This window comes from Indicator indicator, chromosome Z, assembly GCF_027791375.1.
Source record: "Indicator indicator isolate 239-I01 chromosome Z, UM_Iind_1.1, whole genome shotgun sequence".
NCBI lineage: Eukaryota > Metazoa > Chordata > Aves > Piciformes > Indicatoridae > Indicator > Indicator indicator.
Window position 1 is genome coordinate 44,760,204 of NC_072053.1, and position 24,776 is coordinate 44,784,979.

The following is a 24,776-nucleotide window of genomic DNA, read 5'->3' on the forward strand; positions in this document are numbered from 1 at the left end:
GAATGTCATATATCTTGACTTCAGTAAAGCTTTTGATACTGTCTCCCATAACATCCTCATAGAAAAGCTCAGGAGATGTGTCATAGATGGCTGGTCAGTGAGGTGGATTGCAAACTGGCTCCACAACAGAGTTCAGAGGGTCATCATCAATGGCACAGAGTCAACTTGGAGGCCTGTGGCAAGTGGTGTCCCCCAGGGATCAGTATTGGGTCCAGTTTTGTTCAATATCTTTATCAGTGACCTGGATGAGGAGATTGAGAGTGCCCTCAGCACGATCGCTGATGATACAGAACTGGGAGGGTTGGCTGACACCCCCTCAGGCTGTGCAGACATCCAATGTGACCTGGACAGGCTGGAGAGCTGGGTGCAAGCAAACCTCATGAAGTTTAATAAGGACAAGTGCAAGGTCCTACATCTGGGGAGAAATAACAACAGGCACCAGCACAGGTTAGGGGCTGCCCTGCTGGAAAGCAGCTCCACAGAGAACAACCTTGGAGTGCTGGTGGAGAGCAAGTTCTCCATGGAACAACAATGTGCTCTTGTGGCCAAAAGAGCCAGTGGGATCCTGGGATACATCAAGAAAGGTGTGTCCAGCAGGTCAAGGGAAGTTCTACCTCTCTACTCTGCCCTGGTGAGACCACACCTGGAATACTGTGTCCAGTTTTGGGCTTCCCAGATCAAGAGAGCCAAAGACTTGCTGGAGAGAATCCAACGGAGAGCCACGAAGGTGATTAGGGGACTTGAGCATCTCCCCTATGAAGAGAGACTGAGATCCCTGGGGCTATTTAGTCTTGAGAAGAGAAGACTGAGAGGGGGTCTGATCAATGTCTATAAATATCTGAGGGGGGGGGGGGTGTCAAGTGGAGGGGGCCAGGCTCTTTCTGGTAGTTCACAGTGATAAGACAAGGAACAATGGGTTCAAACTAGAACATAGAAGATTTCATCTCAACATGAGGAGAAACTTCTTTACAGTGAGGGTGACAGAGCACTGGAACAGGCTGCCCAGGGGGCTTGTGGATTCTCCTTCTCTGGAGACTTTCAAAATCCACCTGGATGCATTCCTGTGAGGACTATCCTAGGAGATCCTGCTTTGGCAGGGGGGCTTGGACCTGATGATCTCTTGAGGTCCCTTCCAACCTCTAATATACTGTGATCCTGTGAATCACAGTAAATTCGTGGATGACACCAATTTGGGGGGGACTGTGGATCTGCTGGAGGGTAGGAAGACACTTCAGAGAGACCTGGACAGGCTGGGTCAATGGGCTGAGGCCAACGCAATAAGGTTTAACAAGGCCAAGTGCAAGGTCCTACATTTTGGCCACAATAACTCCATGCAGAACTGGGGAATGAGTGGATGGAGAGCAGCCTGGCAGGGAGGCAGCTGGGAGTGATGGTTGGCACCTGGTTAATCATGGTGCCACACACAGCAGTATTCCCAGGTGGCATGGAAGGCAAGTGGCATCTTGGATTCTATCAGGAATAGTGTGGCCAGCAGGACTAGGGAAGTAATTCCGACCCTGTACCTGGCACTGGTGAGACCTCACCTCAAGTGCTCTGTGCAGTTCTGGGCCACTCACTTCAGGAAGTACTGGGGCAGGTCCAGAAGAGAGTGATGAGACTGCTGAATAGGCTCGAGGGAAAGTCTTATGAGGAGAGCCTGAGGGAGCTGGGGTTGTTCAGCTTGCAGAAGAGGACACTCAGTGGGGACCTTATCACACTCTAGAACTACCTGAAGGGAAGTTGTAATAAGGTCAACCTCTTCTCCCAGGTGACTTGTGGCAAGATGAAAGGGCATGGCCTGAAGCTGTGTCAGGGAAAATTTAGGCTGGATATTATGAAGCACTATCTCATGGAAAGGATAATTAGACACTGGAACAGATTGCCCAGGGAGATGGTGGAGTTGCCATCCCTGGAGGTGTTTAAAAAGATTAGATGTAGCGCTGAGTGACATGATCTAGTCAGTGTGGTGGTGTTAGGTCACAGGCTGGACTTGATGATCTCAGAGGTCTATTCCAGCCTCAATAATTCTGTGATTCCGTGATTCTTCACTCAGCAGAAATACCAACTGCAATGCGATCCCTCATTTCTTGGCTTTCATTCAGTCAAGATGCTTCCATCCCTGTTTCTTATCAGCTCATGCCAGAGTTTTAAACATCAGCAATGATATTGCTGATCTTACTTTCAACAAAATGCCATTATCTTCTCTCTATGCATCAAAGCCCAGGCTGTTGGAAGGTGTCAAACATGAACTTCCATATAAGTGCATAATTCTCATAAACTCTGGCTTGTGTGTATGAGAAGCATCACGACTAGGCAGAAAATTGTAGATCTGCGAAAGTCATTAGCAGAAATAATTTTTCTACCCTCTACCAGAGGATGGTTAGAAATCAAAATTCCCAGTGTGGATTTTGCAGTAAAATTAAGGGGAAGCAGGGGGGAGGAAGTATAAGCACTACCTGTATCTCCTTACTAACATAAAATTCCTTTAATGTGAATTTTCTTTTTAAGTTGAAGTTCCCCCACAGTGAGATAATTTATTGTGACTCTTGTCTATTCTTAAAAATGCTCCATATTAATAATTGCCATCTTATTTCTGAATGTGTGCATTTTAAAACCTCAGTGTGTCAACTTGTAATTATTTCTTCATACCTGGGAAAAAGTGCTCTATTCTGTTGCTAATGATAGCAGCTTTGACTCGAATTCCTTAACTTCTCAGAAAGAAGTCCTGTGAATCTCTGACTCTTAAAAAATAGAACACAACACCCTGTTACTTCAGTTCTATAGAAATTCATGAAGAATCTTTGAAGACCAAACAATCTGAATCACTTCCATGAGAATTCCATTCAGGACTCTTCAGGAATCTACAGGATTTATAAATTTAAACTCAGTATTGCTGAGAATAGTAATATGTTTTCACGTTAATACCTCTTTTTGATCTGCCAGTGTGACACCTATGGTGCTTTTAAGAAAACTTTAATATTATATTCTTGTACTTATAATATATTACTTATACTTGTAATATTACTTTAATATTATATACTTGTATTAGCTTTTGACTGAAATATTTGGAAGTTTTTCAAGCTGAAATACACATTACCATATCTAATTTAAACATTTGCATTTTAATGTTTAAAAAGTATGAACAAATAAAAAAATTTAAATTACATTAAAAGCTGCGTATTGAATTATTTGCCAAAAATGTGAAAAGACATCTAAGAAAATGGCTTTTATTTTTGTAAAAACAAAAAGTTACTTTATAAATACTTCTAGTGACAAATATTTACAGAGGTTTAGATTTACAGTTCACTGACTGTTTCAACCCTCGTCTCTACTTCATGTCTATGTAATACAGAGTAGAAGCCTCTGCAGATGTTCTGCCATTTACTTTGTTCGTATTATTTCTCTAATGACTCTCTCTGTCAAACATTGCAATATCTTGGGGTTGTTGGTATCAGCCTCACTAAACAGCTAAATGTGATCCCCACCTATTTAGAAGCTCACAGAAGTAGACTAGCAAAAAATCTGACTGCAAGAAACTTAATTTAAGCAGGGCACTCAACAAGGCTTCATTAAATCCCTAGATCTCTCAAGTCTCTGTACTTTCATCTGAAGACTAAATGTCTTGGCCAAGCCTCTGTTTGAGGGCCTCAGGCTTTCTGTCTCAGGAGGGAAATTGGTGCAGCTAAAACTTTATGCATACTTCATGGAACTGGTTCAGTAGGCTGTTTTGTCAGATGCTGTACACTGAATAGTTGACTTGTTAGCAATTTTTTCTCAGGGGAAAAACTCCAGGTATACTAAATCATTCTTGGCTTCTGCAAATATACAGGCACATATATTGTAAACCGTTTTAAGGTTCCTCAACTGCTTCCACCTATCACAGCTTAGATACAATCTTCTTCATTTCACCCGCTTTAAAATGCCTGACCCCCTTTTGTCCTACGAAATTTGATCTACCTATCACCATCAAGGGACATCTGGGATTCATCTTATCTTTTCCAGTGGTTTGTTGATTAATAGAAATTGTTTTGCATGTGATTCAAACATGGCAAAACTCCATGGACCTTATGAATTACAATAGGGTCAAATAGGAGGTCAAGTTAAAAAAACATAATTTGGAGGTGAGGAAACAAATGAAGCTGTAATAATATGGCCAGCATTGGGTCTCTAAAAGTGAAGATGAAACTCCTATGCTTAATTTAAAATAGATTTTATACATCAAAGAGGTTTCTGATAATACATATATTTTCATTGTAGTGGGGGAAATCTTGACCTGATAGGATATATGGAGATTATAGGTATCCAGCATAGACTCAGTGTTTAATGAACCTCACAGAACTTCACAAACTAAAGATCGTGACACAGGCCACACAGAGTTATAGAAGGAACAGTTATTTTCTATTCACTGTACATTTTCTAGCCTAAAAGTCTTAATGAATAAGAAGCTTGAATATAAATGGACTTTAAAGTTTATTAGTTCTTTCTGATTCTTCAAGGAGTGCAATGGGGTGGTTCCTCATGTCTACAGTGACCCATAGATAATTTCCAAAAGAAAACAAAGCTGATAAAATTTGAACACAGAGCCAAAGCTGCAGTAACCTGAAGCAGGACTACAGTGCTTTTGCAGACGGATACCAGTGTCGCTGCATGCTCCAAGCCAAATACAAGCCATGAGGGTGTGGTTAGCAAAACACCTTGCAGAACTATATAACCTGTGCAAAGATGTGTTACTTTGGGTTTGCTGCTACTCTGACTTGGCCCATGACTTTTGGCTGTCTCAAAGTGTGGGGGCACCCTTGTCTGTTGTCCTGTTTTGCAGGCAGACAAACTACATACTGTTAGATAGCTTCCAGGATCAGACCCTTAAGTGGAATAAAGCATAACTTCACTCAGATCACTGAAGAAGTGCTAGCTGGGAGCTGTAGGGGATCCTCTTCATGCACATACCAAAACCAGAGTGATTTTTTTTTAACGGGAAGAAAAGATTTTTGTGGAGTCAGAGTCTACAGTTTCTCCTATCCAGGAGCTAGCACTACAGAACGGAAACATGGGAAAGACTTCCTCAAAAACAGCAAATATTTTTATTGTAAATGCGTGCAAACGTTAGGAAGTAAATAGCAGTTTGCTGCTTGAACAGATATGCAACCAAAGGCTGGCTTTGCTCTAGCTCTTATTCCAGCATCTAGAATATTCATTTACAGGCTGCGATCTTTTGTCTGTCTTTCATTATATCATTGCACAAAGCCCAGCACAAAGAGGCTCTGATCCCCACTGACATGAAACAATAAAGAATAAGTTTCAAAAATAAAAGAAAATAAAACAAACAACAACAAAAAACCCCCCACACAACATCAAAACCATGGATTGATAATTCATACCAAGTTCTACAGCCCCTGCTTTTTCAGTCTCATTGACCTGTATCTAATATTTCAACCATTACTTCTCTTAACACTGTCCATTTTAGTATACAAAGCATTACACAGGTTATGAAGGTGTTATGTGTATAGGTGCAAGTATACATGCTTTCTTACTAAGAGAAAAATTCCCCCCATGAGGGTAAGGGATCTTCACGGCCTTAGAACTAGGCATCCCAACTTCAGTAGGAGAAAACTGGTGGACCAGACTGTGAGCCTTTTTCATATCTCTGTGACAAGATTAGTATGTATGTCTGTGTTTCTGACTACTTGAATGTATTATTTGAATGGCTTCAAATTTCATATGAGAAATTTTAAACACAAGCTGTACTATTTAAATCCATTGTTTTATTTTGATTGTGATATCAAAGACTGGAAGTATTTATCATCAGTCCTGGTCACCTGCCGTGTCCTAAAAGCTTGTTATGTTTACTCTACATTTTTAATTTAAAAATAAAATTCAACACAACAAGCATAGTATTGAATACTGTACAAAGCAGGAAGATGAACTCTGTATGTTGTGTGCTTTATTGGACTTTTCTATCTTTGTAAAAATAAAGATATTGCAAGCCAGGAAATTTCAAAGGTAGAGCCAAATTTTAACCAAACAAGAGAGCTGGCTTGGATTTCTGGAACCAGCCTAAGCCAAGCCAATAGACCTGACTGTATTCATTTATGGACAGAAAAAAATCAGAGAAAGGGTATGCATCAGAAGATTTTGCAGCAGGAAATAAGGCCACATTGTTCCTCTTTGCTCATCTCTTGTCTCTTCGAAAATAGAGGTAAACCAGACCTTGGGTCAAGCTGTAACTGTCTTGTTCATCCTGTTTGAAAGCAGAACATAAAGACCACATTTTCTCTGATTACACAGCTACAGAGGAATAATGAATTTCCCACATGTTTTTCTACTCTTTTCACTCTGTGCTGCTGTCCAAAATTTGTCCTGTATCCACATTTTGCCCTAATCACAAAATAGGCCTGCTTGCCTCCAAGTTCTTCTGGAGATTTTAAAATCAAACTGAAATACTTCCAACATTTGACTTTTTAAAAACTTCTGTAACATATGAATAGAAAAACTGTGTGCTATCGAAAGCCTCCAGCAGTAAAATTCCATTTATGAGCCTGGACTTTCAACCTCCAGTTTCAAAACAGTTTATGACCTCTGGATTATTAATCTTTGATACATATTTTTCTAGAGCAAGATTTACAGGAAATCTTTTTTCCCCCCCCCTTGTACCTTAATCCATTTAACCTTTTGTAGCAGCAGTGCTATTCCCCTGCACTTAGACAGCAAAACTTTCAATTGTAGCTTCACTCATGACTCCTGGGTTGCATCACAATCAAGTACAAAACAAACAAAGTGAAAATTAGTTCTCATGGTACAAAGAAAATTAGCTGAAGATGCGTGGCTTAGCGCCATCCCTTAGATGTGTATATCATTCACTGTAAGAAATTTTTGGAGTGATGTGATCCAACATGATTCAACATTTGAACAGAACCAGCATAACCACATTGTCACTACCCAGTGAATGCGAGCCCAGATTGGTTTCCCTCAGTTTGAGCTAAAGCTCAGATTTTTAGCCAAGATTCTGCCAGTTTGCTTCAAGAGAAGGTTTGAAAGCTTGGGTTTTAACACAGGTTGTATTTTAGACCTCAATACCAAACAATGACCCTTTAATACTACAAAGTGACAAGCATCTCTCATGCCATTCATATACTGAAAGCTGTAATAATCTGCCCTATTTAAAAGAAGCAGAAAAGTGTTAGTGAAGGCGTACAAAAAGGTCTGAGAACAAGAGGTGATTATTTAAACCTCAGAAGAGATATTTTGACTCAATAGCAGCAAGGCTTTCCTAGCTGGGAGGAAATTTATGATTCTTTATTTTAAAAGTAACAGACCTCTAGGAAAGGGTAAAAGAGGTATGCATTTCACTTCATATTAGACCATATTTCACTGAGAAGCAGATTTCCTTACAGCAGCAAGTTGGAGGACTACAGGACTTTAACAATCTGAGGCAGCCATATTACCATCATTTACTTTTTTGCCATAATTCACAGAATCACAGAAATGTTCAGGTTGGAAAAGACCCTCAGGATAACCAAGTCCAACCAATAACCGCACCATACAAGTTTCACCCCTAAACCATAACCCCCAGCCCCACATTCAAACAACCTTTAAAAACATCTGGGGTTGGTGACTTAACCACCTCCCTGGGCAGCATATTCTAGTGCCTGACCACTCTTTCTGTGAAAAAAAATCTTCCTAATGTCCAGTCTAAACCTATAGAGTCACATCTTGAGGCTGTTCTATCACTAATTACTTGTGATAAGAGACCAGCACCAACCTCTCCACAGTGTGCTTTCAGGTAGTTGTAGAGAGTGATGAGGTCTCCCCTCAGCCTACTCTATTCCAAACTAAACAGCCCCAGCTCCTTCAGTCACTCTTCATAAGATTTATTCTCCAGACCCTTCACCAGCTTTGTTGCCCTCCTCTGCACTTGCTCCAGCACCTCAACATCTCTCTTGTACTGAGGTGTCCAAAACCGGACACATCACACAATGTGTGGCCTCACCAGTGCCAAGTGCAAAGGGACACAGCATTTCTGATATAAGCCAGGATGCCATTGGCTTTCTTGGCCACCTGGGCACACTGCTTGTTCATATTCAGCTGCTTGTTGATTAGAAACACTAGGTCTCTTTCTGCCAGACAGCTTTCCAGCCACACTTCCCCAAGCCTCTAACATTGCTTGGAACTGTTGTGATCCAAGTGCAGGACCTGGCATTTGGCCCTGTTGAAGCTCAACCCATTAATGTTGGCCCATTGATCCAAATCCCTTTGTAGAGCCTCTCTACCCTCGTGCAGATCAACATTCCCACCTGATTTGGTGTGAACTTGCTGATGACACACTCTATTTCTTCACCAAGGTCATCAATAAAGATGTTAAACAGAAGTGGTCCTGACACTGAACCCTGAGGAACACCACTTGTGACTGGTCACCATCTGGATTTAACTCCTTTGGCCACCACTCTTTGGGCCTCTTCTCCCAGCCAGTGCTTTATCCATCACAGCCTGTGCTCATCCAAGCTATGAGCAGCCAGTTTGTCCACAAGAATTCTGTGGAACAATGTCAAAGGCTTTTCGAAAGTCTAGGTAGACAATATCCACAGCCTTTCCCTCATCCAACAGTCAGGTCATCTTGTTATAGAAGGAGATCAGGTTGGTCAGGCAGGACCTCCCCTTCATGCACCCATGCTGACTGTCTGTAATCCTCTGGTTGTTTTCTATATGGTGTGTAATGGTGCTTGAGATGATCTGCTCCATGACCTTCCCTGGTATCAAGGTCAGACTGACAGGTCTATAGTTTCCCAGATCCTCTTTTCTTCCTTTCTTGTAGATAGGTGTTACATTTGCTACCCTCCAGTCCATTGAGACCTCCCCCGTTATCCATGACTTCAGGTAAATAATGGATAGTGGCTTGGTGAGAACCTCTGCCAACTCTCTCAGCCCCCTTGGGTGTACATCCAGCCTTATAGACTTGTGATCATCTAAGTGATGTGGCAGATCACTGACCACTTCCTCATTTATTGTGATGACCTCATTCTGATTCACAGAATCACAGAATCACAGAATCAATAAGGTTGGAAAAGACCTCAAGGATCATCAAAGTCCAACCTGTCACCCAAGCCCTCATGACTACTAAACTATGGCACCAAGTGCCACGTCCAATCCCCTCTTGAACACCTCCAGGGACTCCACCACCTCCCTGGGCAGCACATTCCAGTGTCTAAAAACTCTCTCCGTGAAGAACTTTCTCCTCACCTCGAGCCTAAACTTCCCCTGGTGCAGCTCGAGACTGTGTCCTCTTGTTCTGGTGCTGGTTGCCTGGGAGAAGAGACCAACCCCCTCCTGGCTACAGCCTCCCTTCAGGTAGTTGTAGACAGCAATGAGGTCTCCCCTGAGCCTCCTCTTCTTCAGCCTCTCCTCGTGGGGTTTGTGTTCCAGATCTCTCACCAGCCTCGCTGCCCTTCTCTGGACACATTCAAGTATCTCAATGTCCTTCTTGAATTGAGGGGCCCAGAACTGGACACAGTACTCATTGTGTGGCCTAACCAATGCTGAGTACAGGGGCAGAATGACTGCCCTGTGCCTGCTGGCCACACTATGCCTGATGCAGGCCAGGATGCCATTGTCCTTCTTGGCTGCCTGGGCACACTGCTGGCTCATGTTCAGGCGGCTGTCAACCAGTACCTCCAGGTCCCTTTCTGCCTGGTTGTTCTCCAGCCACTCTGACCCCAGCCTGTAGCACTGCATGGGGTTGTTTTGCCAAAGTGCAGTGCCTGGCACTTGGACTTGTTGAATGCCATCCTGTTGGACTCTGCCCATCTGTCCAGCCTGTCAAGGTCTCTCTGCAGAGCCCTTCTACCATCTAAAAGATCAACACCTGCTCCCAGCTTGGTGTCATCTGCAAATTTGCTGATGACTAACTCAATCCTCTCATCCAGATCATCAATAAAGATATTGAACAGGATGGGGCCCAACACTGATCCCTGGGGGACACCACTAGTGACAGGCTGCCAGCTGGATGTGGCACCATTCAACACCACTCTCTGGGCCTGGGCCTCCAGCCAGTTCCTAACCCAGCACAGAGTGCTGCTGTCCAAGGCACAGGCTGACAGCTTGGCCGGGAGTTTGCTGTGGGGAACAGTGTCAAAGGCCTTGCTGAAGTCCAGGTAGACTACATCCACAGCCTGCCCCACATCCACCAGGCAGGTCACCTGATCATAGAAGGAGATCAGGTTGGTGAGGCAGGACCTGCACTTCCTAAATCCATGTTGGCTGGACCTGATCCCTTGCTATCCTGCAGGTGTGCTGTGATTGCTCCCAAGACGATCTGCTCCAAAATTTTCCCTGGCACTGAGGTCAGGCTGACAGGCCTGTAGTTTCTAGGTTCCTCCATCTGGCCCTTCTTGTGGATGAGCATCACATTGGCCAGTTTCCAGTCTTCTGGGACCTCTCCAGTGAGCCAGGACTGGTGGAAAATGATGTAGAGAGGCTTGACCAGCTCATCTGCCAGCTCTCTCAGTACCCTAGGATGGATCCCATCTGGTCTCATGGACTTGTGAGTACCCAAGTGGCTCAGCAAGTCCAGAACTAATTCCTCATGGAAGTCAGGGGTACCATCTACCAGTTCAGGAGGCCAGTTATCTTGAAGTCCTCCTGCCTTACTCTTGAAAATTGAGGCAAAGAAGGTATTTAGAATCTCAGCCTTCTCCTCACCTTTAGTTACAATGTTTCCCTCCAGGTCCAATAAAGAGTGGAGGTTCTTGTTGTCCCTCTTTTTAGCATTAATATATTTATAAAAATGCTTTTCATTGTCTTTCACAGCAGTGGCCAGTTTGAGTTCTAACTGGGCTTTTGGCTCTCTAATTTTTCACCAACATGTTCTAACAACATCCTTAAAAGTATCTTGAATTGCCTTCCCCCTTTTCCAAAGGTGATACACCCTCTTTTTTTCCCTTAATTTCTTCAAGAGCTGTTTGCTCATCCAAGCCAGTCACCTTCCCCGCTGGCTCGTCTTTCGGCACGTGGGAACTGCCAGTTCCTGTGTCTTCAAGAGCTCCTGTTTGAAGTAGGTCCAGCCGTCCTGGACCCCTTTGTCCTTAAGGGCTGCTACCCAGGAAACTTTCCTAATAAGTTGCTTAAACAGGCTGAAGTTTGCCCTCTGGAAGTCCAAGGTGAGGGTTCTGTTACTGCTCCTCCCTATTTCCCTGCATACTGAAAACTCCACTATCTCGTGATTGCTGAACCCTAGACAGCCTCCGACCATCACATCTCCCACCAGCCCTTCTCTATTTGAGAATAGCAGCTTCCCTTCCCTGACTCCTAGTTCATGAGGCTGGGTGTCCAGGGAACTGATGGTTCCAGTGCTAAAGTCTGAGGCAAAGCATTGAGCACATCAGCCTTCTCCTCATCCTTAGTCACTGTTTTCCTCCGCATCCAGTAAAGGATGGGGATTTTCTGTAGTCCTCCTTTTGTTGTTAAAGGTGTTCAATACTTTTCCTAACGCTTAGCTCCTGTGTTTCAGTAATTATTTGAGAAATTGAGGTTACTTCTTACAAAAAAAAAAAAAAAAAAAAAAAAAAAAAAACCACATTAATCTCTAGCCTTTGTGGTTACTTGTACAGGAAAACTTGAAATATCATTCTTCAAGGATCAAAAACTGGAAAGGAAATAAAAGGAACTCATGTTTATTTTGTCTAAAGTCTCATGATTTTGAAGTTCCTGTTGCTCTCTTGAGAACTTGACTCATGGTTTTGAGCGCTAAGTGATGCAACAAAAGTGTATGTGTGTAAGAAAGGCCTCACATTGTCATCAAGAGACTTTAAGTAGTATGAGTGGTCTTTTTAATATTCAGGTGTAGTGGATTCATAGTAGGGTTTATGTGACTCACATACCTCCTGAAGAATTTACAAGTTGGCTTTTTAAATGTCTTCTCAGTAAAATAACAGTAAGTTGTTAATTATGAGAGTTATGAAATTGTAAGCTAAAGAAATGTAAATATTTGTTGCACTTTTCTGATTCTTTTTTGTCCTACAAAATGGTTTAGGTCACAGAGGGGGAAAAAAAAGTTAATGATAGTCTTCAATAGACAAACACATAGTTCTTTTTTCTTTCTCTTCAAACGAAGAAGAAGATTTCTCTGGAATAGTGTGGCAGTGCATGTATACTTTCCAATATATAGGCACAAGTGGAAAGAAATTCAGCAAGAGCATTTCAGGGCTGTGGTTAAGACACGAACCATGCATTTCTAATGTCCCAAGCATATTTACACATGATCTCGATGTTCTGTCAATACTTTTGCAGAACAAAAAGAAAAAGTTATAATTGTCCAGTTGAATTCTATGTAGCGGTAGCTACTTCAGTCAGTCTTCTTTAAACAGGAAAACTACATCTGGAAGCTGTGGAGCACAGTAGCTGAATGGCAGTGTGACTAACTCTCCTGAGTAGACCATCTGACATTTTCCTCTTTCTTTTCTGCAGGACTGCCCACCAGAAGCAGGTGATTTCCGTGCCCAGCAGTGCTCTGCTCACAATGATGTCAAGTACCAGGGACAGTTTTATGAGTGGATTCCCATCTCTAATGACCCCGACAACCCATGCTCGCTAAAGTGCCAAGCCAGAGGAACAGCTCTGGTTGTGGAGCTGGCACCCAAAGTTCTGGATGGGACACGATGCTACACTGAATCCTTGGACATGTGCATCAGTGGCTTGTGCCAAGTAAGGAGAGAAGCCCTACCCTAATGTCTTTCCTTATAACTCCTCCCTTCAAATCTCTTTCCTCATCCATACTTGTATCATGTTAGGATCTTCATTTTAATAATCTGTTTTCATTCTAAGATGACTACATCTACTTTGCTTGGCAGAATCATATAAATTCAGAGGTTATTTTCTTATTTTATGCTTGGGGATTTTTTGTGTTCTCAGTTTCTGAACCATTTGGTATAGTTTGCTGCTGTGTCAGATTTCATTTGAAAGCAGTATAAAATAATGGTTTAGCTTCTCATTTGTATATGCCCACATTTTTCAACTCTATGAAATTGCATTATCTTTAAGGATTATTGCTTCCTGTAAGTAACTGTGGTGGTTTGAAACTGTCTTTTTAATTTTTCCTTGCAAAGTTCAGAACAGAGAAAGTGAAAGAATGTAAATAAGTCACTATTGGGTGTAAGAGATCAAAATAACGATTGTTCTAAACACTTCCATTGGATAGATAGAAATGTTTAAGAACTATTACCCAAAACAAAGTAGGCACTCTGCACATTCTGCGTTCGGCAGTGGGGGCAGTTGCTGGGCTGTCTGGCTGCTGTTTCTTCTTCTCTTCTGGCTGAAGATAACACACTGACCTTGGCAGCTAAGTTAACAACTTTCTGCTTAACTAACTCTGCTTCTCTGTCCAGGGGGGCTGGGGGGGAAGCTCCTGGGAGAGGGAGGCCCCTTTGGGAGGGTCCCCTTGGAGGGAAGCAAAGGGAGATCGGTTGTGCTTTTTCTGTTGATTGTATATATTTGTGAATGTTGTGAATTTTGTATATTTGTACATATTCATTGCATTTCATTGTAGATTTTAGACTCTGCTTGTAAATACAGCTTTTCATTTGCTTCCAGACTGGGCTAGCCTGGTTATTGTCGGTGGGGGGGGAATTTCAGCTCACACCGACACACTTTTTATTTTTGGCGCCCAACGTGGGGCTCGATTGCTTGTTTGATTTATTCCTGCTCAGATTAGGAAGCAAAATGAAGCTGTTTTGGGTTCTGAGTCATTCTATTTTATCTATTATCAGTGTGATTGTTTACAGATGGGCTGTTTCCTGCATGATAGACAAGATTGTGAGATACGTGGCATATAAGTCGTTTCTTTGGGTTAAGAACAAGTTACTGAATGTTGGTGAATTCTGTTATGGTCTTATTGGGCTAAGAAGCTATGGTAACTCAAGTATGGATCTGCTAGCAGACACATATGAGTTTGTTACTCCTCTTACAACTACAGAGGGTCCTTGGAACCAGTGGTACCTTAGATATCTTGTACTAGCCTTAATCTTAATTTTGTTGCTTCTTGGAATAATCATATGGCTACTGATAGCACTGTGTCAAGAAAGACATAAGACTACTTGCTCTTCCAACTCTGCTGTGAATGTGAAAACCAAGCCAGTGAATTCGGTGGCCACTGTAACCAGAAAGCGTAAAGGAGATGCAGATGCTGCAGGAGATGGTGCAGATGGAGATGAGGGTCCTTCTACACAGGGTCCCTCTCTTAAGAAAGATCCTTCTGATGAGGAAGAGAGGGTTAGCCTTAAAACTCTGGTAGACCTCTTGAGACCCCACATGGATGATGGAAATGTAGGTCAGGATGTAGACCCTGGTAGATTAGCAACTGCTGGTAGTGCCTCTGAACTCAAAGAAATTCAACGGAGGATTAAAATAGGATTATGGGGACAGCGACCTCAGGATGATGATGATGATGATGAGGATGAGGATGAGGATGACATACAGTCAGCTAATGCACCCAGACAGGAAATTAGACATGTGAGGAAGGATTACATCAGAGGAGATAATGAGCCAGTCCTGTCTTGGCTAGCCAGGTGTTTTGATATGGGAGCCCCAGCATTGGTGGTAGGTGACAAGTCGGCCTCTCAGTTGGGGATGCTCTCAAAGGATACAGGCATAGACAGGCATCTAGGCAAGTGCATTGGTAAAGTTTCTCTGTGGGCACGCCTCCTACTGGCAGTCTCGCTGAGGTACCCCAGCAGAGATGATTTACCATGGAACCCTAAGCCTTGGACCACAATAGCTGAGGGAATCAAGCGTCTGAGAGAGTTTGCTGTGAGAGAAGTAATGTATGGAGATCATAAGACTCTGAATCCTGATGAAATTCCTGTTGGAACAGGCCTTGCCAAAAAGCTCATTAAGCTTGCTCCTCCTAATTATGCTACTATTCTGGCAAGCAGGATTGTGGCAAGAAATTATGGTGGAGCACCTCCTACTGTTGGCCATTTCACTGACCAAATGAGGCAGTTGGAGGATAGTCTTGCACGTACTTCTTTGGTTTCAGCCATTGAAACTTTATCTGGAGAAATGAAGAATTGCATGAAAGAGCTGAAGGAGGAACTTAAAACCTCCATATCCAACTTGATGAAGGGGGATGATTCTAATTCCTCTTCCTCCAGATGGATACAAGTTTCAGCTGTCAGAAACAGACGTGCTCCAAGAAGGCCATTCCAGAATAGGTCAAACCAAAACAGACAGCAGAGGCAATCACGTGGCAGTATCTGGATAACTCTGCGTGATCAGTTTGGTGAGAACATGAACAGATGGGATGGTCAACCAACTTCTGACTTTTCAAGAGGTTACGGGAGCTGCAGAGGGGCAGATCCCGAGGTAGCAATACCAGGTGGGTAGCTGTCGCTTCCTCAGTTTCCCAGAACAACTCTGATAGCTCCAACAGTGATCCTAATTCTGGTGCTGGACATTGTGCCGGCTGTACATGTGGAGGTAATCCCCACCATTAGGGGTGCCCTGCCTTCCACCAGGGGGAGGTAAGGGATAATGGAGATAACAGAGTCTATTGGGATGTGTACATCCAGTGGCCTGGCACTTCAAAATTTCAGAAGTACAGGGCCTTGGTTGACACAGGAGCTCAGTGCACCATCATACCATCAAATTATCAAGGGGGAGAATCTATAACTATTCAGGGAGTCACTGGTGGATCTCAAGAGTTGTTTAAGATAGAGGTTGATATAAGTTTAACTGGGAAGCAGTGGAAGAAACATACTATTGTAACAGGTCCTAATGCACCTTGTATTTTGGGAATTGACTTTCTGAGAGAAGGGCGTTTTAAAGACCCTAAGGGTTACAAATGGGCTTTTGGAATAGCAACTGTAGAAATTGATGGAGGAAAATTGAAGTTGTCCATTAGACCTGAGCTTTCAGATGAATCTGCAGTTGTGGGACAACATGAGATAGAGGATGTAAAGCTGCCGGTTGCTTCTCAAACTGTGCATCACAGACAATACAGAACCAACCGTGACTCTTTGGTGCCCATTCAAAACTTGATTCGTCAGTTGGAGAGTCAGAAGGTCATCAGCAAAACTCATTCACCTTTCAACAGTCCAGTCTGGCCTGTGCGAAAGCAGAATGGAGAGTGGCGTCTGACAGTTGATTTCCGTGCCTTGAATGAAGTAACTCCACCCATGAGTGCAGCTGTACCAGACATGATGGAACTCCAATATGAGCTGGAATCCAAGCAGGCCAAATGGTATGCTACCATAGACATTGCTAATGCTTTCTTCTCTATTCCCATAGCAGAGGAATGCAGGCCTCAGTTTGCTTTCACCTGGAGAGGCATTCAGTACACATTCAATCGTTTGCCCCAGGGGTGGATTCACAGTTCAACCATCTGCCATGCAGTGATCCATGATGCTTTGGAGAAAGGTGGAGCTCCAGAACACATTCAGTTCATCGATGACATCATCGTCTGGGGTGAGACTGCTGAAGAAGTCTTCGAGAAAGGTAATAAAATCCTTGACATTCTCTTGCAAGCTGGTTTTGCTATCAAGCGAGACAAGGTGAAAGGACCTGCCAGAGAAATCCAGTTTCTGGGAGTGCGGTGGCAAGATGGTCGCCGTCACATCCCAATGGATGTGATAAACAGAGTCTCCACCATGGCAAATCCCATCAACAAGAAAGAAACTCTGAGTTTCTTAGGCATAGTGGGATTTTGGAGACTGCACATTCCTGGATACAGTCAGATTGTGAAACCTCTCTATGATGTGACTCGAAAGAGAAACCGTTTCCAATGGGGTCCTGAGCAACAAGCAGCCTTTGACCAGATCAAGCGAGAGGTAGTCCAAGCGATGGTTCTTGGACCTGTCCGAACTGGTCCAGACATTAAGAACATTCTGTACACGGCCGCGAGTGACAATGGTCCAACCTGGTGCTTATGGCAAAGAGCTCCAGGGGAGACACGAGGACGTCCTCTTGGTTTCTGGGGTCGTGGCTACAGAGGCTCAGAGGCAAACTACACTCCAACAGAGAAAGAGATTTTAGCTGCTTATGAAGGAGTGAAAGCTGCTTCTGAAGTGATCGGAACTGAGTCACAACTTCTTCTAGCTCCTAGATTGCATAGGTTCTGAATTGGATGTTCAAAGGCAAAGGTTCTTCACCACATCATGCAACAGATGCTACCTGGTCTAAGTGGATGGCTCTGATAACACAGAGAGCTCGAATGGGAAATCTCGAAAGGCCTGGTTTGGTGGAGGTGATCACAAACTGGCCAGAAGGCACAAGCTGTGCTAAACCTCCAGAGGAGAGAGTAACTCGTGCAGAGGAAGCTCCTCCTTACAGTGATCTGTCTGATAATGAAAAGAGATATGCTTTGTTCACAGACGGTTCCTGTCGTCTTGTTGGGAACAAGCGGAGATGGAAATCTGCAGTGTGGAGTCCAACACGCAGAGTTGCAGAAGCGAGAGATGGAGAAGGAGAATCCAGTCAATTCGCAGAGGTAAAAGCTGTCCAGCTAGCTCTTAACGTAGCTGAATGTGAGAGATGGCCAAAGCTTTATCTCTACGCTGACTCCTGGATGGTAGCCAACGCCTTGTGGGGTTGGCTGAAAGACTGGAAAAAGAATGGATGGCAGAGGAAAGGAAAGCCAATCTGGGCTGCAGATCTGTGGCAAGACATTGCTGCTCGCATTGAGAGAATCCCAGTGAAAGTGAGACACATCGATGCTCACATTCCTAAGAGCAAAGCTACTGAAGAACAACAACACAACCATCAGGCAGATCTAGCTGCAAGAGTTTCCCAGGTGGACACAAACTCTGATCCTGATCCTGATCTTGACTGGAAACACCGAGGTGAGCTGTTCTTAGCTCGGTGGGCCCATGACTCGTCAGGACATCAAGGCAGAGATGCAACCTACCGATGGGCTCGTGACAGATCCATTGACATTTCCATGGATGCTATCACACAAGTCATCCATGACTGTGACATTTGTGCTGCTATTAAGCAGGCAAAGCGGATCAAGCCCTTGTGGTACGGTGACCGATGGTCCAAGTACAAGTATGGTGAAGCCTGGCAGATTGACTACATCACTCTACCTCGTTCTCCATCTGGTAAGCAGTATGTGCTGACTATGGTAGAGGCAAGCACTGGATGGCTGGAAACTTATCCAGTTCCTCATGCAACTGCACGTAACACCATTCTTGGCCTGGAGAGACAAATCCTGTGGAGACACGGAACTCCAGAGAGGATTGAGTCGGACAACGGAACTCATTTCAAGAACAATCTTGTAAAAAACTGGGCCAAAGAGCACGGCATCGAGTGGATATTCCACATTCCCTACTATGCACCAGCTGCAGGGAAGATCGAACGCTACAACGGTTTGCTGAAAACCACTCTCAAAGCCATGGGGGGTGGATCTTTGAAAAACTGGGAGAAACATTTAGCACAAGCAACCTGGTTGGTGAATAGTAGAGGTTCAGTGAATCGAGCTGGACCTGCCCAATCAGATTTGTTGCGAAAGGAGGAAGGTGATAGAGTTCCTGTTATCAGAGAAAAGAATCTGTTAGGCAAAACTGTTTGGGTATTTTCTCCTTCAGGAGAAGCCAAACCTGTCCGAGGGGTGGTTTCTGCTGAAGGTCCTGGTCACACCTATTGGGTGATGCAAGAAAATGGTGAAATTCAGTGCATTCCACAAAGAAATCTAACTTTGGCTGAGAGAGGTTAAATTCAGAGTGTTGCGCAGACACAGCATCGCGCCCAAGAGGAGAGTTCATGAGATCTACGGTGCACGAACCCTGAGAGCCCTGAGTCACCTGAGAGTCCCTGTTCCTTCCTTCGCTCCATCTGCGAGGAAACAAGCTGTTTGCTGTTTTTTTCCTGTGATTTGACTCTTTTGAATCATCTACATCTGAGATAGCCGGAATGGACTATGGTCTTTATTCACCTAGTGTTGTAGATATTATTTTAGATTAGATAAATGATAGTAGCAGCCAATGGAATTGTTTAGAAGGGGTGGACTGTGGTGGTTTGAAACTGTCTTTTTAATTTTTCCTTGCAAAGTTCAGAACAGAGAAAGTGAAAGAATGTAAATAAGTCACTATTGGGTGTAAGAGATCAAAATAACGATTGTTCTAAACACTTCCATTGGATAGATAGAAATGTTTAAGAACTATTACCCAAAACAAAGTAGGCATTCGGCACATTCTGCGTTCGGCAGTGGGGGCAGTTGCTGGGCTGTCTGGCTGCTGTTTCTTCTTCTCTTCTGGCTGAAGATAACACACTGACCTTGGCAGCTAAGTTAACAACTTTCTGCTTAACTAACTCTGCTTCTCTGTCCAGGGGGGCCTGGGGGGGAAGCTCCTGGGAGAGGGAGGCCCCTTTGGGAGGGTCCCCTTGGGGGGAAGCAAAGGGAGATCGGTTGTGCTTTTTCTGTTGATTGTATATATTTGTGAATGTTGTGAATTTTGTATATTTGTACATATTCATTGCATTTCATTGTAGATTTTAGACTCTGCTTGTAAATACAGCTTTTCATTTGCTTCCAGACTGGGCTAGCCTGGTTATTGTCGGTGGGGGGGGAATTTCAGCTCACACCGACACAGTAACAAATCACATACTAGGTGATAAGGGACTTAACTGGAAAATCTGTTTTGTTTTGTTGTTTCGTTTTGTTGTTTTGTTTTGATTTGTTACAGGGACTAAGCAAGCTGTTATATTTGCTTGGGCCTCAGCTTCCCTGTTTGTTAAAAACAAGATGTGGAACTTTTAAACCACTTTACAGTGCATGGAGATCTATTGGTTGTTCAACAAATTGATTGGCATCCTAATGTGGGTTTATATTACTTTCGTGCTTTTACTTATGTAGTGCTATTATTTTGAACCTATCTATATCAGACTTTAGCCTCCTGAACTACATGTAGGCTACAGGCTGACGGAAGGGAGGACATTTACATCATCTATGTTAAGTATCGAACACACCTGAATCTCAGAAAAGGTTGAGTCTTAACTCATATTTCAGTGCATGGTTTCCTTCAAATCTATGCAGACTTGATGAGCTGTTGGTTTCCTAATGTATTTTCAGCCACCATATGCGCTGTTGGAAGCCATTTCCTTTCTCTTTGATTTTCTGTTCTGGAACAGAAACAGTCCTGCAGTAAATGATACTGAAGAAGTTAGTCATCTAGACCCCTTGACCTTAACCAAGTTCACAAGTTTCTCGAAATTCTAGATGGGCTAATGAGATCGACTCTTTTCAATCTTCTTTTGTGCTGTTTTGTTGTTTGTTTTTTTTTTTTTTAATCTTTAAACTCTTAATTGGAGGCACAGGAATCTAAATGGGAAAGTGATTCAAAGTATTCTGCCTGTAGTGACCTGGAGATCAGGAGCAGTGGCACTCAGACTCCCTGTCAGGCTGAATTCCATTTGGGCCAAATGAAAGAAAACCTTCCTTTAGAAATGGAGCTCATTAACATCCTCTCTTAAACCAAACTCATTTACGTTCTCGTGACATTTCTTACTCCTGGAAGGCTGAATATAACTGCACTATTACAACTATAAAGACTGATATTATTTCTTAACTTTCTCTCTTGCTAAGGTAAGAATGTTGAAAATAGTACAATATAAGTATACTAGCACTGGCATCCCTGAAGAATTTAGGTTAAACTACTCCTTTCCCCATATACCCAAAAAATGATATAATAATTATTAAAGCATAAATTAATTATTTTTCCATGATTTTGAGCATTCAGTTTCTTCATCAACGTTATTCATAGAATTCCTGCATCATTCTGAGGATGGTCAAAGAAAAAAAATTAAAATACAAATGCTCATACTGCATTCATCTCTGAATAATTTTGTATTTTTTGGTATGTTAAATTTAAAGCAGGTCAAAGTGTTCCTGTCACAGTGCATCCCTACTAGCCAGTCAGAGGGACTGCATTAGAAAATTCTAAACCAGATTTGCCCTAAATGTGTGTTTTAGGACATCAGCTGCTTTACTATCACAGCAGCAACTAATACTACCTAATCAGTCCAGAAAGGTAAGCAACGTGAAATTTTCCAGAATTAATGGTTAACCTTCTTTGACAGCAATGTTCCTCTATAATGTCTCCAAAGTCTTTTAAAAGAATGGGAAACCATGGTATTAGGGAAGAACCAAATGGAGCATTCCTGCTCTGTAACATTTATTTGAATAAGCTTTCTTTTGTAAGCATAGGGAATGCATGGAAATTTTGAAGGAGATAAAATACAATCTTAGAAGTTATTTCTACACATTTGCATTAGCAGCAACTACTAAAATGGTTAACACTCTCTACATATAACATTCACAGCTTTCAGTAATTTCTGAGAGTTTATAACAATCTTGGGGATTCAATATTTTCGTGCAATGTCTTTGGAACTGCATTATTTGAGGAACCGCAGCGACAGGTGTAATAATACGAAGACATGATTTGTCACAGCTGCAAAAAATAGTCTTCTGAGATTTGCATTTGGTCTGAAGTCCTGAAGATGAAAAAGTGGAATTATGTGTGTTAACAGGCTTTTTACAAGAACTAATTATGCTGTCTTGAGCATGGATAGATATATTTTCTGGATTACTTAGGGTAAAGCTACTGAAAGCAACTTTAAGTTTGCCATCCTAGTGGGTTTGCATTTATCCAAGTATTTAACTGGATCTTCATGACAGAGGAGTACACAGACTTTCGTAGTATGTTCTGATTAGATATAATTTTTTTACACTATAGTTGACAGTCATGAGGGAATTGAGTGTTATTCAACTAGAACAAGTTATAAAACATACAGACATGCCTATTCAATTACAGTTTGTGCAAGAATCTTGAAATAGGAAAAGTGATGTGAAGATCAATGCATGCTTACTTAGACAGAGTTCATTTTTCCCAGCGGATCAAACAACTGTTTCAGCTCTTTGAGCTAACCATAGGAATATTTCTTAGCACAAGAGATTTGGGCCAGCTCGTGGGCTCTTGTTGATAACAAGCTGTTCATGAGGTTATTAACGGTGGAAACGAAGAGTGAGTTACATTACATTCTGTATGCCTTGGTATTTCTTCTTATTAAAAGGCAAATACGCATTTGTTCATGGGATGAAAAAAAAAATTGAAAACTAAAAGATCTCTCATATTTACCCCTTCATTTTTCATGTTGGTTGGAGATGAATTACTACTAGTTTAGTATGAGTCTTCGTTTAATTACCACTTATTGAGCTGAAGTCATCAACCATTTAAAGTGAGAAGAGACTTCTAATTGTATTCAGTACAAGCAAAGCCACCTTTATGTGTAAAATAAGCTCTACCCCGATATCTTGGATATCTCTGTTCCTGATGGAGAGGGAATTTTCCATTTTCATTCTTGGCTTTTTCTACTTTCTTTATGCATTTCACTTTTTCTTTGTTATCATAGTCTTCATACTTGATTCTTACAGTTTAATTTTTTTGTTTTGCTTGTTTAAATTCTACACGCATCCTTTTTGTTGACTCTGTCAAGGAAGAAGAAGAAAAACAATCTTTGCTTTCTCAGATGGGTGATCAAAACCTTCTTCTACCTCCAATATTAGTGGCATAATCTACATGTTGCTATATAACACCAGATCATTATTATTTTCTTTTAAATAATTATTATATTTTTATAATAAATATGTGACTAGACAGTAGGATGATGTGCAGTATTTCCAGAAAGCAGGTCCTGTCAATATTATAGCCAGATCTTCTTCACATGATGGAAATAGGTGTTGTTTCCCTGAAGTCACACCTGTAGATGAGATTCTTGCAGTTTGAGCAGCCTCTCTTACTTAGATAAGTAGAACGGCCCTCCCCTTTCTAGGGGTCACAGCTTCACAGAAACTAGGAAAATGAAAATACAGCTATTTCCATGTCCATACAAAATGGCTACCTCCCTGTATAGATCTGCCATGCAAATTAATCAGTGAAGTGTTTAATTTGGGGTGATACAGGAATCCTCTGTGAAGAATCATGACAGCCTCTACAAAGCTTGAATCATTTTCCTAGTAAAAGGCTAGACACTGAATATATCCATAACTAGAAACTCCCTTCTATCTAACTGTTGGAAGAGCGTAACTATGTAAGGTCTCCCATCAAAGGCAAAAAGAGTAGCCACTGTCTCTGAAAGACTATAAATTTTATCAAACAAACCTACAATTAATAGCTAGACTTAGTTGGATGTGCCTATTAAAGCATCAAAATCAGTTTTATTAGCTCAAGAAATTGATGAAATATATGTCTGGAAACATTGACTGATTTCTCGTACATGCAGATGTTTAAGACCTATTACTTAAATTTCTCCAAAGAATCAAGATGAAAGAGGTCTACTTTGCTTTCTGTTATTTCATCAGAAACCTGGAATAATGTTACAGCAATCTCAGAATGTTCTGCTGTAGAAAAAGTAATTCTGATGTCAATAATATTATTGTTTGTATTATTATTACTAATATGGTTGTTTTTATTAAAGACCATGAAATTGCTTCATATATATGGTACTGTAAGGGGATGATTAAGAAATTGCCCTTAATTAATAAACGATATGGCAAACAGATATTAAAAATATTAGTAACCCTTTTTCAATATGAAAATTGCCAAAACTCATTAAATAGGTTGGAATATGTATTTACAATAGGAATGTACAGTCTCTGGGCAAAATACAAACAATTATATGCAAGTTAGGAGGCAATAACTTGGAAAGACAAGGTCCCCAGGAGCAGATAGCACTCAATTACAGCAGGGGGAGGCTCAATAAGAACCTTTAAACCCAAAAGGCAGTGAATTAATTACTCACAGCTTTTTTTACCCACATGGGGGATGCTGCTGCTGCTGTGTTAACAAGGGAGCTTTGAGGCGCTCTTGCACAGCACTGTCACGGCAGATTGCCAGCAAGGAGAGTTTGCCACATTGTCCCAGGCTGATCTGGCTTCACTAGAAGGCGGGCAGTCAATGACGCTTCTTGCGATGAGCGCTTACTTGTTTCTGGGTAAACTGAGGCACAGCACGATTCTAGTGGCAAGGGGAAGCAGGCTAGGCAGATCTGGCTTCTAGGCTTGTGGCTTTTCCATCTTGCTGTGTATGGGCTCATGGCGCTATCCCAGGCTCTGGACCAGGCACTCGAGGCAGGGCAAGACAACTCGAGACAGCAAAGCTTGAAGCAAGACTTGAAGCAAGGCTTAAGGCAAGGCAAAGGTGACTACCAAGTCAACCTATATATATATATATACAACTTGCCAGAGATCGAGTGGTCCAATGGGGTGCTGAAGCTAACGTGTAGCTGCCCAATGGAAAGGCTTTCTGCCAGGCTATAACCATGAAAGCCAGAAACAAAGGCCTTGTTTCTGAGGGAGCAGTGGTCAGTGTATGTGCTCTCATCCCAAGTAAACAATTTGTTTACCAGACAGGTAGGGGTCCTGTCCCCTTTGTTCTTTTCCCCACGTTGTCCTGTCTTTCTGAGGAAGGAGGGGAGAGAGAGGGACCATGTAGGGTAACGACACAGAACTCTAGCTGTCTGAGAAAGGTGGCTTGATACAAAACAGGGTCTGCAAATTGATTCCAGTGGATCAGTGGTAGATAAGGCAACAAGAAAAACCGAATCACTGAGCTCGCCAGACACATACTCACTGTGTTGAAAGGTGGATCTCAGTCTCTCCAGCAGTTATATTTGACTACTGATCAGTGACAGAGGTTTGTTTACACTGCCTGAACTGTTTCTCAACTGCCAAGCAAGTATATTAATTGCACATGTCACTTGTCCTACTGTTACCAGCACAGTTCTAAATGGTCTTGCCA

General features: G+C 42.4%; 1 protein-coding gene across 1 annotated transcript in view; it reads left to right on the forward strand.

The window, feature by feature from the left end:
• ADAMTSL1 (ADAMTS like 1) overlaps nt 1–24,776 on the forward strand; it is a 198,913-nt gene that overhangs the window by 27,511 nt on the left and 146,626 nt on the right. The window contains exon 6 of the mRNA XM_054397580.1: nt 12,457–12,693. Within this exon, the coding sequence (XP_054253555.1) occupies nt 12,457–12,693 (237 nt within the window). The remainder of the gene's footprint in view (nt 1–12,456; nt 12,694–24,776) is intronic.